Raw genomic sequence first — 15,844 nt, forward strand, 5'->3', positions numbered from 1 at the left:
GTCGAATTCCAAGGTCTGTAATTTTGAGTTACTATATAACTTTGTAACTTGTTCATCTGCTGTGAAGTTATACTTCGGAAGCATTTGTAGAACAAGCCTAGTGATACACTGTTATGAATGACAATAATTACAAAATGTGCTGAAATCTTAATGCATCTTAAAGCACATTAAATTGAAAACGACTTGTTTTGAGGTAATTTTGTTTGTTTGAGCTCTCTATACAGACCAGGCTAGCCTTGAACTCAGAGATCTGTCTGTCTCTGCTTCCTGAGTGCTGGATTAAAGGTGTGCGCCACCACATCTAGCACTGAAGTGATTTTAAAGAACAATGTTAATAGTAAGAATAATTCCTACTTATATATTTAAAATTATTTTTCTATTTTTTATAGTACTATAATTACATATAGTTCAGGGTGGCCTTGAACTCAAGACAATCCTCCTGTTTCAGCCTCCCAAGTGCTGGGATGACAGTTGTGGGCCTGGGTTTCCATCTATTTTTCACAGAGAAACTAATGTGGACACCAATTCAAATGTTAAATGTTGCCAAGTGGCAAACCAAATATTTGAGGGGCAGTTTAGTTTAAATGGTGGTGAGATCAGGCTTGTGCACATGCCTGCCTCATCTGTGGGCTCAGCTCAGCTGTTCTGTCACAGTGTGGCAAGGACACCTTTCTCTGTGATCTTTAAATGGTGCTGGGCTCTTACTCTTGGCTTGTATGGAATGTGTTTCAATATTTGACACTCTGTTGAATTACTGACAGGATTGTTTCATTTTTTTCCTCATGGTTTTTGGAACTCTTAAAAAATTTTATTTTTATTTCCTTTTGTTAAAGAATTAGAAGGGAAATATAAACTTCAAACAAGAGAACTGGTTAGTCTGTTTAAAGCAGGATTTTTTTTTTTTTTTTTTGAGACAGGATTTCTCTGTGTAGCTCTGGCTGTCCTGAAACTCGCTTTGTAGACCAGGCTGGCCTTGAACTCACAGAGATCTTTCTGCCTCTGCCTCCCCAGTGCTGGGATTAAAGGCGTGCGCCACGACTGCCTGGCTAAAGCAGGAATATTTAAACTTTTGCCCACAAGATAGCTTTTGTTCTAAGGAAACATTGGGAAAACAGCACAGATGAGGCAGGCATGTGCATGGAAGCCAGTGTTCAGTATGGTCTCATTCAGTTTTATACCTGTAATAGGCGAAGGAACCAACTCTACACAGGACAAGTATATTTCAGTCTCTGATGGCCACAAAAACATGCAAAAAAAGAAAAGGACAGACAGACAAGCAGAAAGAACGGCATCCCGAAGACTGACCACAGGCACAGCAGTGGGAACGGCCTGGAAGGGACAGAACGTTACAGACACACGGGCTTTCTCTTTCTCTGCTTGTCCTTATCCTTTGCTTCTCTCTCCCGTTTGGCAAGTCGCCTCTTAAACTCTTCTGGCATTTTCTCATAACAGTATTTGCAGACTGGCTTTAGATCAATTTCAACAAACTTATCCCTTTGAGCAGAACAAAGAAGAAGGGACAGAACAGAACAGTTAAAGAAGAACATTTACATCAGAGGACTCAGGAGAAAGAAGACGAAGGCAGCAGTCACTCCCCTTCTTAGAGTCTAAATGGCATCTGAAACCTAGCTTTAGCAGTCACGCTGGGCCGACCAAGGACTTACTTGAGTGTTAACTTGGTATTGCAGGTGGAACAGGCAAAGCAGCTCACACACCAGGCCTTGTTGAGGGCAGAGACCACTGGGGAAAAAAAGAGATCCAGTCACACGGGGCGTTTCACTGTGGGAAGAGGGGCTTGTTTCCAACCCTGAAGAACAAAGAAGGCTGTTCCCAAGTGCCTTCTTTCTTGAGAGGTTCCTTCATTTTTGATACAGAGTCCTACTCTGTAGCCCAGGCTGGACTGAGCTCCTGATCTCCCTACCTTAGCCTCCCTGATTCTGTAATTATATAGGTGCATCACCATGCCTGATAAGGGGTCTTTTTTTCTTGCAAAAACAGTTAAAAAACTCAACGCTATTAATATGCTTCCAACAAATCTATTTTGGCTATTTTTTTTCATTCTTTTGTTTGTTTTTTGAGGCAGGGTCTCACTATGTAGCTCTTGGCCAGCCTGAACTCAATATATATGGACCAGGCTGGCCTCAAACTCATAGAGATTTGCCTGTGTCTATCTCCTGAATGCTGGGATTAAAGACATGTACCACCAAGCCTGGCTTTTTTCACATTATTAAAAAAATAGGGAGGTGGTGGGTGGTGCTCACCTTTAATCCCAGCACTCGAGAGGCAGAGCCAGACAGATCTGAGTTGGAGGCCAGCCTGGTCTACTGAGCGAGTTCCAGGACAGGCTCCAAAAGCTACACAGAGAAACCCTGGCTTGAAAAACCAAAAACCAAAAAAAAAAAGGTTTCACTTTAAGCAAGAGTATTTCTATCTTGGAATGTTCTTCTTTTCGCACTTGTCTTTGTGCTGGGTGCAGGTATGTATCTGTGACGAGAAGCCTGAGACTGAGACGGGGGTTCTCTTTGAGCACTCTCAGTCTTACTACTCGAGGAAAGGTCTCTTAGTTGAACTCAGAGCAGCCACTACAGCTAGTCGGGTTGGCAGCTTGCTCCGGGGAGCTCTGCCTCACTGGAAAGACAGGCAGGCGGCACTGAGCAGGCAGCATTTACAGTGCTAAGGCCAGAGCGCTGGTCCTCATGTTACACAAGCACTTACCCTCCTAGCCCTGTCTTGCCCTTTTTAGATATTAATTTTTCTCTACTTACAAACTGGAGACACCAACTACAATTCCTTCTCAGCACTGTGGGCAGTAGCCAGCCTGTCTCATGTTGCTCAGATGAGCTTTTCTGACAAGGCTTGAAGACCAACAGCTCTTTGCTGTGTTTCTGTCTCTACTGCTATTGGCCCACTGAAGAAATAGGAATCAGATACAATATTTTTTTGAACTCCAGACTTTATCTGACTGTGAGGGAATTTCTTTCAAAGATGACACTAAGAATCTAACTTCCTTTGTCTTTTCAAGTGTCTCCTGCAGTTAAGTTGATTTGTTACGGCCCTAAAGATGGTTCCTGGACTAACCTTGCTACTAACTGCAGTTTTCCACAAAGCATTTCCTGATTAGGTGATGTCTGCTGAGAACCATAAAACATGTTGTAAACAGTGTTGTTTAGAACTGTCAGGAAATTTCTGGCAGGGCTGGTTAGTGACCATTAGCAAACACAGCTGCTTTCCCATGTTGTAGCCAATCTGTCCTGCCTGTCCTGGTTAGCCCACACACTAAGTCCTAGCGACTCGGTACACAGCTTACAGCAGCTGGCCTGCCCGGTTAGTCTGTTCACTAAGTCCTAGCGACTTGGTACACAGCTTACAGCAGCTGTCCTGCCCGGTTAGTCCGTTCACTAAGTCCTTGTGACTCGGTACACAGCTTACAGCAGCTGTGCTGCCCAGTTAGTCCGTTCACTAAGTCCTTGTGACTCGGTACACAGCTTACAGCAGCTGTGCTGCCCGGTTAGTCCGTTCACTAAGTCCTTGTGACTCGGTACACAGCTTACAGCAGCTGTGCTGCCCGGTTAGTCCGTTCACTAAGTCCTTGTGACTCGGTACACAGCTTACAGCAGCTGGCCTGCCCGGTTAGTCCGTTCACTAAGTCCTTGTGACTCGGTACACAGCTTACAGCAGCTGTCCTGCCCGGTTAGTCCGTTCACTAAGTCCTTGTGACTCGGTACACAGCTTACAGCAGCTGTGCTGCCTGGTTAGCCCATCGCTCCACTGTGGAGCACCTGAGAAGCACACCAAGAGGAAATAAGGGATAATGACCACATCACGGCCATAGAAGCGGTCAGCGCCTTTCACTTTCCATACCACAGGCGTCCTTATGCTGAAGTGGCCTCATTCACCCCAGGTACATACCGTCCCCTTCTATGACACGGTTGCAGTGGAAACAGACGTCACCAAACAGCTGAGGATGAAGACGAGAAATAAGTGGTGAGGGCTCAAGGTGTGCCGGGATTAAGTTCTTTACAATAAATATCTCTATGATCTCTGTCCTTTCTGTTACCACTGAAAAACAAGTGGCTGGCAACTAAAGTTTAGAATTTATCCTTTCTAGAGAAAAGTAGTAATCGATTAGTTACAATGAAAATCGTTCACTTTTCATCACTTTAACATTTCCTGGTGACAATCTGAGCACCAAAATAATTAATAAAAAATACAAGTCCTTCCAGATAAGAAATGGACAATCAAGCGACCCTATGCCCAGGAGGGAGGATGATGGCTGTTCAGGCAGAGTACCGACAGCCAACTGAGGATGGAGGGCATTAAACCAGGTAACTATCATTTCCACCCAGAACAGCAGCATCATTGCACGTCAGCAAATCTCAGCAGGAGGACATTTACACAGTCAGAAAGTGACTGTTCACAGGTTGCTATTGGATATAAGGGAAGGGGAAAACAGCAATTCACAGTGCAGATATAGCCAACACCAAGCCTGCATGGCACCAAGGGAGGAGCAATGAACACAGAGGAGAGGCTCTGAGAGAACATGCCACTACCTGTTCAGTATTCTAGCCAAAACCCCTGACTCTTCACTGAGGAGGAGCTAGGACAGTTGATGGCTTCTGGGGGAAGCAGAGTCAACCTTCCTTAAGAGTAGAGCTCCTGACCCATTCCAGATGGCTCAGTGGTTATAAGCATTGACTGCTCTTCTAAAGGTCCTGGGTTCAATTCCCAGCAACCACATGGTGGCTCACAACCATCTATAGTGGGATCTGATGCCCTCTTCTGTCATGCAGGCATACATGCAAGTAGAGCATTCATAAACATACATAAACAAATAAATCTTTTTTTAAAAAAAGAGTGTAGCTCCTGTAAACTGACCATGCTTCAGTGCACATAGCCCTATACCCAGATGTAAATGGGAGCAAACTGGAGTAGATGGGTTATTTAAAAAAACAAACAAACAAACAAAAAACTGGGGGGGTTATAAGAAGGTAGGGTGGGGCTGGAGAGATAGCTCAGAGGTTAAGAGCACTGACTGCTCTTCCAGAGGTTCTGAGTTCAATTCCCAGCAACCACATGGTGGCTCACAACCACCTATAATGAGATCTGGTGATCTGGTGTCCTCTTCTGGCCTGCAGGAAGAACACTGTATATATAATAAGTAAATAAATCTTAAAAAAAAAAAAAGGTAGGGTGTAGGAAGGTCAGGTAAATCTGGGAGGAGTTAAGAGTGAGATAGGCGTGAACATGATTAAAACACATTGTATGAAATTCTCAAAGAACTACTACAAATATTAAAAAAAAAAAATCTATTCATGGGCTGCGGAGGCATCTCAGTAGTTAAGAGCACTGGCTGCTCTTCCAGAGGACCCAGGCTCAATTCCCAGCATCCATGTAGTAGCTCACAACTATTTATAATTTCAGTCCCAGGGGATCCAATGTCCTTTTCTGGCCTCTATAGACACTGCATACATAGGGTGAACAGACACACAATTGGGCAAACACATAAAATGAAAAAAAAACTCAAAACAAAAACAACAAAAAAACTATGGACTGAAATACACATATATAACTGTACATGAAGATATGTGTATTGATATAACAGTCTATTTTTATATAGTAAAATCAAATGCATCCAGGGGAAGCAAATGCAGATTATGGGAAAAGGTAGATATATAGATATTATTTGTATGTTATTTATGAAGTATTCCAAGACTCAATGATTTAAAATACATCTCTGTAGACCAATGCACATTTTCCAAGAGCTTTCTCTACAGCTGAAACATTGATGAGTTTCAATTTGCATGTATCAAATATCTAGTAAGTACAATCATTACCTGATTATAGTGAGTTTCACAATAGGCCAAGCCCTTCCTCTCATAATGGCGATGTCCAAGAAATGGCTTTTCACATTTTGCACAAACAAAATGCTGGAAAAACATTGAATAGATTATTTTTGAGATGCTGTTATTTGATTTAGCTAACAAAGTAACCTCAAAGTTAACTAATTCTTAAAAAGATAGTAAGATCAATAACCAGATCCCCCCTTTTTTGGGGGCGATAGCGCCTCACTATGTAGATCTGATAGCTCTGTCTGATGTAAAATCTGCTGTGTAGACCAGGGTGGCCTGGAATTCACAGATATCCATCTGCCTCTGCTTCCTGAATGCTGGGTTTAAAGGTGTGTGCCACCATACCTGGCAAGCCCAGCTACTTTTATGGTCTCAATTCTTGTGTCTATGAGGCTCTAATGGGTTACCTTAGCCAGGTGGTGGCTGCACACGCCTTTAACCCCAGCACTGGGGAGGCAGAGGCAGGTGTGGGGCAGAGGCAGGTGTGAGTTGAAGGTCAACCTGGTCCACATAGTGAGTTTCAGGAAAGCCAGGGCTACACAGAGAAACCTTGTCTTGAAAAACCAAAAAGATAACTGCTCAGCAGTTGGAAGCACCTGCAGTTCTGGATTAGGATGTGTGTTTGGTTTCCAGCACCAGTACGGCAACTTATGACTATCCATAACCCCAGTTCCGGGATCTGATGGCCTTGTCTGACCTTCACAGGCACCAGACACACACATGCAGGGAAAACACTCATACACATACAATCAAATCATCTTAAAAATACAAACTATTAAATAAGACATATGGAAGGAGATGGGCATCCCAGTGTATCTGTAACTGAGAATAACTAGTTGTTACAACTGTGACACTTGTCCTCAAGAAGGAATTAAGAACAAAGTACACACCCTGCAGTATGCTGTCATGTTACAACATTCTAGATTTTTTTTTTATTTATTATTAAGTTGTGCTGGTTAGCTTTGGTCAACTTGATACAAACTAGTCTATAACTCTAGATGTTGCCTCCACCAGGCTGGTCTGTGGACATGTCTGTGGGGTATTTTCTTGCTTGCTAATAGATGTGGGTGGGCCCAGTCCACTGTGGGAGGTGCCATCCCTGGGCCAGCTAACCTGGGCTGTGTAAGAAAGGTGGCTAGCTGACAATGAGCCTGGAAGGGAGCCAATGAGCAGCATTTCTCCTTGGTCTTGGCTCCAGTTCCTGCATCCAGGTATCTGACTCGAATTCCTGACTTGGCTTCGCTTCATGATGGAAATAACCTGTAAACCATGATAAACCCTTTCTTCTCCCAAGCTGCTTTTGGCCAGTTGTTGTTGTTTGTTTTGTTTTGTTTTTGAGACAGGGTCTCTCTATGTAGTCCTGGTTGAGCTGGAACTTATGATCTAGCCTGGGACTCATGGAGAGGCTCCTGGTTCTGCTCCCAAGTGCTGGGATTAAAGGAGTGAGCCACCACACTTGGCTTGGTCAGTTTTTTGTTTATTTGTTTTTTAAATCACAGTGATAGAGAAATGAATTAGGACAAAAGTCAACTGTTTTGAAAAACATGCCACCACTTAGTCTTTAAATGTTCTTATCTTGCTACCACACCTGAGGCATAGAAACTGAAAGTACTGGCTATCTTTGGCCAGGGTTTACTTACCTCCACATGCCATTGCTTGCCCATGGCATTCACTACTCGCCCTTCAATGGGTCTCCGACAAGCACCACAGATAGGGACCCCCATCTTATCATGACATGGCAGACAGTACAGCTCCCCTTTCAGCTCCCGGGCATCAGCAGTTAGCTCCTTCCTGTCCACCAAAAGACATTCAACTAAATACTACTGTACAGCTGAACAGGTACCCAACAGAGGTAGCAGAATTTTTTTATAAGATTTTAAAAGATAAAATCACATCAAGCCCTGACAACTTCTATTTTCCCCCCATAAACCTGAATTAAGGGACTTGTCTGGGTTTCAGGTTGTTACCAGTATCTTGTATTAATGGTGAGATACAAGAAAAGGTCAGACACACGCCACTCAGTCCTGTTCATCATTGCTGTCCCACAGTAACATGTTACATTTCAGTCCATTTGTCTTCCTTAAAACTCACAGTGCTGGGTCCAGGAATAGTAGTCCACATTTGTAATCCCAACACTGGGAGGCTGAGGAAGGAGGATTGTGAGTTTGCAGACAGCCTGGGATACACAGGTGTGCATTATTATGAAATATAAATTATATTGAGTGAGGGGCACAGTAGGCCCCACCCTTAGCTGAGGAGCTCTTGGCAGTCAATGGCTATTGGCAGAAGGGGAATCATTTGCCTTCAGGGGTATAGCCACTGGTAAGGTGTCCATGATCCAGGAAATAACTCCACAGCCATGTACTTGCAAGCAACCCTAATTAAACTCAGTGGACTATAAAAAACAAAAACAAAAACAAAAAACCCCCCCCCAAACAAAAAACAAACAAACAAAAAAAACAAAAAAAGAGGAGAATGGGTGTGACTTTCATTAAAACATGTTATATACACATATGGAATTGTCAAAGAATAAACTATTAAGACAAAAAAAAATAAGAAAAGAAATCATACTGGTAAATCATTATGGGCCTTAAATTTTTTTTAAATGTGTATAGGTACTTCGTATGTATGCCTGTGCATTAAATGTGTGCCTGGTGCCTGAGAAGGCCAGAAGAGAGCATTAGATGCCCTGGAACTAAAGTTACAGAGGGTTGCATATTGCCATGTGGGTGCTAGGAATTGTGCCTGGGTGCCCTGGAAGAGGAGCCAGTGCTCTTAACTACTGAGCCATCTCTCCAGCTCCATCATATGCTACTTAAGCTTACTAAAAAGTTGGCTATGGATGTGGAGTAGACTCCTTATCCCAGAGTCCAGTATATTTAATTCAAGTATCCTTCAAGACTCCCTGTTCTGGGGCAGGGTGGCCCTCAGGTGCTACAGAAGGGAGGAAGGACAGCAAACAGTGAAGGTTTTTAAAAGACTCTAGCCTTGAGAAAAATGGATGGTGAACCATTTCCAACAGAGGTTCCCATGGTTCAGCCACTAGTATAAGCATGCCTATGGTGAGAAAGGGAACCCAGAAGCTCATCCATGGAGATCATCTGCTCTGTCTAGAAATCTCTCAATGGAGAACTCAAATGAGAGCTGGAGAGATGGCTCAGTGGTTAAGGTACTGGCTGCAGTGGACCTGGGTTCAATTCCAGCATCCATGTGGTAGATGACAACCATTTTTAATTCTAGTTCCAGAAGATGTAATTCCCCATCATGACTTTCACGGACACCAGGCACATATGTAGTGCACATACTTCATGCAAGCAAAACATCAAGACAGATAAAAAATAACTCAAGCATGACTGTTTCAGCAGTCTACTCATTTCTGCTGGATGATGTAAGTGCCTAATTTGATGACACTATTTCTACCTGCTCTCTCAATTAGGCTACTCTAGTAATTTCTGTTTGGATGTTTTAAGCACCTGATTTGGTGATAATATGTTACCTGTGCTTTTTATGTGAGGTCTGCTAATTGTTCTTTTACTTTGCTTCCTACCTGGTTATAAACTCACTCATTCAACACTGAATAACCAGCTATCACAGATCATTATCTGAAGAGTAGAGCCTTTATATAATGCTCTTGGTCCCTCTATGGTCTAACACTAAAAGTGGGAGAACTAAGGGTTTAACTCCATGCACACCATTTGCCTAGCACACACAAGACTACAGGTGTACACAAGACTACAGGTGTACACGTGTACACACACATACACATACACACACACACACACACACACACACCCCAAATAAAATAAAATAAAATAAAATAAAATAAAATAAAATAAAATAAAATAAAAGCTTGAAGAAGACAAGTGAACTGGTCTGTTGCAGTAACAGAAATATAGGTAACTTTGCTTCTTCACTTGAATGCTACTGTTTTGCACGATGTCAGGAAAAATACTGTAATACCCGCAGTTGGCACAGTTGAAGTGGTCTGGATGGTAAGGGTCATTCTTGAAGATCAGAGGCTGTTCATCAATGATGGCATGGCATTTCTGGCAGATGTATTTTCCAAGGCCTCTGGCCTTTTCACGATTATGACATGGACGACACAGGTGTCTATACAGGGCCAAAATGGAAATTTAAAATCTTAAGTTCTTTTTAATCATTAGAAATAAACTTCTCATATCTCTGAGCAGAAATTAGAGAAACCATTTTTTTAGAAAACTATTTCCACCTTTCCGGCGGTGACGACCTCCCTATGAGAACATGCCTCTCGCAAAAGATCTCCTTCCTCCCTCTCCAGAAAAGGAAAAGAGGAAACACAAGAAAAAGCGCCTGGTGCAGAGTCCCAATTCCTACTTTAAGGATGTGAAATGCCCAGGATGCTGTAAGATCACCACGGTCTTTAGCCATGCACAGACGGTAGCCTTGTGTGTCGGCTGCTCCACTGTCCTCTGTCAGCCCACAGGCAGAAAAGCAAGGCGGACAGAAGGATGCTCCTTCAGGAGGAAGCAGCACTGAAAAGCACCTGATTCAAGATGAGTGCGAACCATCCCAATAAAACACATTTTAGATTAAAAAAGAAGAAAATCATCTCCTGTGCTTAGTAGAGCAGACTCAAAGTGCAGGAAAAATCTGTTCCACTAATAACCCACAGATGAGCATGGACTTCATCAATGCCCATATCTCACCGGCAGAATAGGAGGCATGCAGGAACAGACCCCGTGACTAAGCTCTGGGGTCATTTCCCAGTGTATTAAGCAATTCAGTGCATGGTTAGTTCTACATTCTCATCCCTAGAGCAGTACCTCATACTCCATAGGGAAAATGCATGAATCTTGAACAATCCCATTGGCCACCCACATCCAGCAAGGATGGCAAAGTCCTACCTGCCAGCATTCTTGACAAACCCTATGTCTGCCAGCACTTCCTGGCAGAGGTCACATCGAAAGCATTCAGGATGCCAGCTGTTGTTCATGGCTTTAATAACCCGACCAATGATGAATTCACCTACGGGAAAGGAAAGCACGGAGAATGCATGAGATGTCTTATTTGCTATAGACAGAAGGGGCAAGTGTTTAAGGAGGGCTTACTAGGGACTGACCAGTGCTCCTCAATGCTAAGCCACTGCTTTACCCGGGTTACAGCCAGCTCCAGCCCTCTGATTCTTCCCTTTTAATTTCTGACACAGGGCCTCAAGTGAATTGTTCAGGCTGCCCTTAAACTTGAAATCCTCCTGCCTCAGCCTCCCATAGCTAGGATTACAGGTCTGTATTACCAGCCTAATTTAAAGAAGACCTTTTATACTGTGTCTGTTGGAGTAAGAGAGCACACAAATGATCATTCTTTCATCTGAGTCCCCATTTTTTATTTTGTAGCCACATTTTTTTTTTTTTTTTTTTTTTTTTTTTTTTTTTTTAAAGATTTATTTATTTATTATGTATACAGCATGTATGACAGCAGTCCAGAAGAGGGCACCAGATCTCATTACAGATGGTTGTGAGCCACCATGTGGTTGCTGGGAATTGAACTCAGGACCTCTGGAAGAGCAGTCAGTGCTTTTAACCTCTGAGCCATCTCTCCAGCCCTGTAGCCACATTTTAAAGCTGTCGTTTGTCTAGCTCTGAATCTGGCTTTCCTTTCCAAACGTCCTTCCAGTGTCTCGTGGTTGTTTACAGTCACTGTTGACAGAGACAACTGAAACCTATACACTTTTTCCTTTGACTCTCACTGGCCCGCTCAGTGGTGGGGATCGAACCAAGGGCCTTTGAATGCTAAGCGTTTTTTACCATTGAGTGTTATAACTTCAGTCTCTACAACGCATTTTCTGTTTTTTGTTCTTGCTGTGTTTTTCAGACAGGGTCTCACTATGCACCCCGGACTGGCCTGAAACTTGCTCTGGCTGCATCAGACTCAGAGGTCCTCCTGCATGTTTCACAGAGTGTTGGGATCATGTCTGGCTTGGCACTTTTCTCATAATTCACACTGACTTCCTTCACTGAGCATTTTATTTATTTATTTATTTTTATTTTTATTTATTTGGATTTTCGAGACGGTTTGTGTAGTTTTGGAGCCTGTCCTGGAACTCACTCTGTAGACCAGGCTGGCCTCCAACTCAGAGATCCTCCTGTCTCTGCCTCCCGAGTGCTGGGATTAAAGGCGTGGCCACCTCTGCCGGCTCACTGAGCATTTTAAACACTGAATTCAGGGTCTCTAATCCCTAGAAATGTTCTAGTTGAGCCAGCACTGAGGTGGCTACAGTAAGTGAGTCAAGTACATATGCACCTTTATCCACTCAGCTGAAATAGTCTGTCTCTTCTCTGGCCAGACCACAAGCATGTTGGCAAAGGCTATGTGCAGAGGGAAAGCACTGCAGAAAGCCCACCAATACAGAGCAGTAGCTGAGTTTAAGTCTGCTGGCAAACCAGCAAGCTGTTTCTCCCCGGCTTCTGCTTCAAGGTCCTGCCCTGACTTCCCTCATTGACGACTGTGACCTGGAGTACAAGATGAAATAAATAAGGCCTTCCTCCCTACAGCTGCTTTCATTCAGTGTTTGGTCACAGCACCAGAGACAAACTACAACACTGACTGAAATGTTGTGGAACTTATTCTGTACTTATATTCAGCAGTAAAACTTACCACACTGGTGGCAGCAGGGAGCAAAGAGCATCTGGAAATCATGCTCACAGTACTTCCTTCCTTCAAACTGGAAGAAAAAGCACAAGGGCCATCAGCTTACACACACGAAACCACCAGAGGGCAATGATTCCATGAAAAGACAAACAAAAGTGGCTTCTGCTGTTGTCTTATGGTGTGTGTGTGTGTGTGTGTGTGTCCTAACATTCACAAATCAACTATCCCAGTCCTCACCAAAGGAGGTTTTTTTTTTTTTTTTTTTAAAGATTTATTTATTTATTATGTATACAGCATGTATGACTGCAGGCCAGAAGAGGGCACCAGATCTCATTACAGATGGTTGTGAGCCACCATGTGGTTACTGGAATTGAACTCAGGACCTCTGGAAGAGCAGTCAGTGCTCTTAACCTCTGAGCCATCTCTCCAGCCCCCATAATTTTATGCTTATGATGTACAACATAATATTTTTTCTTTTTTTTTCCAGAGCTGAGGACCGAACCCAGGGCCTTAGCGCTCTACCACTGAGCTAAATCCCCCACCCCAAGGAGGTTTTGTTTTTTGTTTTTTCTTTTTGTTTGGAGACAGGGTCTCATCATGTAGCCCTGGCTGGCTGGAATTTGCTATGGAGACTAGACTGACCTTGAACTCACAGAGATCTGCCTGCCTCTGCCTCTGGAGTGCCGTCATTAAAGGTGTACACAACATGCCTGGCTAACTTTGGGACACTCCTCTATGCTGGTACAAGGACTGATCTGACGTTGGATGGTCTAACACCCACATAAAAGTTGGAAATAGGTGTATGTGCCTGTAACCTGGCCTGGGGAAGGGGCACGGTGACGTTGGATGGTCTAACACCCACATAAAAGTTGGAAATAGATGCATGTGCTTGTAACCTGGCCTGGGGAAGGGGAACAGTGACAGGTGGACAAAGCTCATTGGCCAGACAGCCCAGGCTAACGGATGAACTTTAGGTTCAGTTAGAAACACTGTCTCACAATATAAAGTGGAGGATAATCAAAGAAAATCACCTCAGCTTTCTCATGTCCAGGCACACATGTGCACTCCCAAGCACACACAGACAGCACACTCAGAAGCTGTACAAGGTGAGAACAGAGCAAACAGCTGGTCTCACTTCAGACTGTGCTTGGTTATTTTTCCCGTACATAACTCTAAGGTTTATAAAAAAGTATTTATCTTTATTTTATGTATATGGGTGTTTTGTCTTCATGCATGTCTGTGCACCGTGTGTGTCTGATGTCCATGAGGACCAGATGAGAGCATGAGTTCTCCTGGAACTGGAAATATAGATGGTTGTTAGCTAACATGGGGGTGCTTGGAACTGAGCCTGGATCCTATGGAAAGGCAGCCAGTGCCCTTAACCACTAAGTCATCTCTCCAGCCTTATTTACCTTTATGAATTGGACGAAAGCTACAGACCCCTCAACCCAGATAATTTGCATATATGTAAAGCCCCCTCCCCTTATTATTTTAGGTCAGTATCTAAAAATTTTCACTGTAAGACTAAATATTTACAAGGGGTACATACTCTAGCATAATTTTTAGAAAAAAAATTTTTTTTCAAGACATTGTTTCTCTGTGTAGTTTTGGAACCTGTCCTGGATCTTGCTCTGTAGACCAGGCTGGCCTCGAACTCACAGAGATCCGCCTGGCTCTGCCTCCCGAGTGCTGGGATTAAAGATATGCGCCACCACTGCCCAGCTAGAAATGATTTTTATTTATGTCTGTGGTGTTTTACCTGAATATATGTCTGCACCCCCCTGCATGTCTGTTGCCCATGGAGGCAGAAGGCGGCACTGGATCCCCTGGAACTGGACTTACAGACAATTGTGAGCGCTCATGTGGATTGTGGAAATCAAACTTGGGCCCTCTAGATGAGCAGCCAGTGCTCTTAACCACTGAGCCATCTCTACAGCTTCTTCGCCTTTTTTGTTTGTTTGTTTTTGAGACAGGGTCAATATGTAGTTCTGGCTGGCCTGAAACTCTATGTAAACCAGATTGACCTTGCACTCAGAAAGGTCCACCTGCCTCTGCCTCCTAAGTGCTGGGATTAAAGGTGTGCAACACCATGCCTGGCTTACTATCAATATTTTTAAGTGACCAATGCAGATTTGAAAACTAAACATCCAGGTGTAGTGCTTTACATACCTGTAATCCAAGATATTTGAGGCAGGAAGATTGTGAGTCTGAGGCCATAGGGAAACCCTGTCTCAACAAAACAAATGCTCAGCCCCAAACAAAACCACAATTATATCCCTTAGAAAGCAGGCATTGTAGAGATGAACATGGCAGCCCTTTCCTTCCAAGCACTTTTCATGGGCCCATGCCAAATATAGCTTACCAGAAATCAGGGTACAACTTTTTCCTAGTTGGATATCTTTTTAAATAAATATACATGTGCCAACTTTTTATAGAAATAAATTCTGAGAAGTAAGACATCACAGAAATTAAGAACACAGACTATAGCTCCAGGCTGTAGGTATTCAAATGCTACTACAACCTCATTGGCTTGCTGAGTGACCATGGTGTGAGTGTAAGTGTGTGTGTGTGTGTGTGTGTGTGTGTGTGTGTGTGTGTGTATCCTCTTGGTGCCTCCCGGGAGTCAAACCTCTATTGCTTTGGCTGTTTATTTAAGCTCATAGCATATGGTTATGTTTACAACTTCTTTTATTTGGAGAAACAATTCATATTATTAATCTGTATGAGAGTAATCCAAATTCTTTTAAAAAAATTCATTCATACGCCGGGCAAGGGTGGCGCACGCCTTTAATCCCAGCACTTGGGAAGCAGAGGCAGGTGGATCTCTGTGAGTTCGAGGCTAGCCTGGTCTCCAAAGCGAGTTCCAGGAAAGGCGCAAAGCTACACAGAGAAACCCTGCCTCGAAAAACCAAAAATTCATTCACTTATTTTAAAGTTTTGTGTGTGTGTGTGTGTGTGTGTGTGTGTGTGTGTGTGTGTGTGTGTGTCTGTGTGAGCAGATGCCCACAGAAGCTAGAAGAAGTCATTGGAACTGGAGTCAGAGGCAGTTGTAAGCCCAAGTTACATGGGTACTGGGACCCAAGCCCAGGTCTTCTGTAAGAGTAGCAAATTCTCTTAACAACTGAATCCTCTCCAAACTCTTTTTTGTTTTGTTTTTTGAGACAGGGTTTCTCTGTGTAGCTTTGGAACATGTCCTGGAACTCGCTCTGTAGATCAGGCTGGTCTCCAACTCACAGAGATCCGCTTGCCTCTGCCTCCTGAGTGCTGGGAATAAAGGCGTGCACCACCACCGCCTGGTCCCCAAACTCTTTCTTGATAACATAGTAAGATACTTGAAACATACTACAAAGAACTTGATAGTAATTCAT

At 43.4% G+C, this 15,844-nt stretch overlaps 2 protein-coding genes across 6 annotated transcripts in view; one reads left to right on the forward strand and one right to left on the reverse strand.

Moving 5' to 3' along the window:
• The window catches only part of Lims1 (LIM zinc finger domain containing 1), a 110,448-nt gene that overhangs the window by 5,137 nt on the left and 89,467 nt on the right, over nucleotides 1-15,844 (reverse strand). For 3 of the 5 annotated variants that reach the window (XM_052744963.1, XM_052744964.1, XM_052744960.1), the window contains 8 exons: nucleotides 12,483-12,549; nucleotides 10,733-10,853; nucleotides 9,810-9,959; nucleotides 7,490-7,640; nucleotides 5,835-5,927; nucleotides 3,910-3,958; nucleotides 1,665-1,740; nucleotides 1,306-1,494 (listed from right to left, as the gene is read on the reverse strand). In XM_052744963.1, coding sequence (XP_052600923.1) covers nucleotides 1,347-1,494; nucleotides 1,665-1,740; nucleotides 3,910-3,958; nucleotides 5,835-5,927; nucleotides 7,490-7,640; nucleotides 9,810-9,959; nucleotides 10,733-10,853; nucleotides 12,483-12,549 — 855 coding nt within the window. In that variant the 3' untranslated portion in view covers nucleotides 1,306-1,346. Of the gene's footprint in view, nucleotides 1-1,304; nucleotides 1,495-1,664; nucleotides 1,741-3,909; nucleotides 3,959-5,834; nucleotides 5,928-7,489; nucleotides 7,641-9,809; nucleotides 9,960-10,732; nucleotides 10,854-12,482; nucleotides 12,550-15,844 lie in introns of those variants that run through there. The other 2 variants (XM_052744961.1, XM_052744962.1) reach the window with 2 other exon arrangements.
• Nucleotides 9,976-10,725, forward strand: LOC128114749 (40S ribosomal protein S27-like). Its single transcript, XM_052744965.1, has one exon. It carries the CDS (start codon nucleotides 10,110-10,112, stop codon nucleotides 10,362-10,364), a length of 255 nt encoding a protein of 84 aa, XP_052600925.1. The 5' UTR covers nucleotides 9,976-10,109; the 3' UTR covers nucleotides 10,365-10,725.

The sequence above is a fragment of the Peromyscus californicus genome, unplaced genomic scaffold (genome assembly GCF_007827085.1).
Source record: "Peromyscus californicus insignis strain IS unplaced genomic scaffold, ASM782708v3 Scaffold_19__1_contigs__length_69161282, whole genome shotgun sequence".
NCBI classification, from domain to species: Eukaryota; Metazoa; Chordata; class Mammalia; order Rodentia; family Cricetidae; genus Peromyscus; species Peromyscus californicus.

Bases quoted from the DNA above. Each gene is read 5' to 3' on its own strand.
- LOC128114749 (XM_052744965.1), top strand. From the start codon at position 10,110: ATGCCTCTCGCAAAAGATCTCCTTCCTCCCTCTCCAGAAAAGGAAAAG.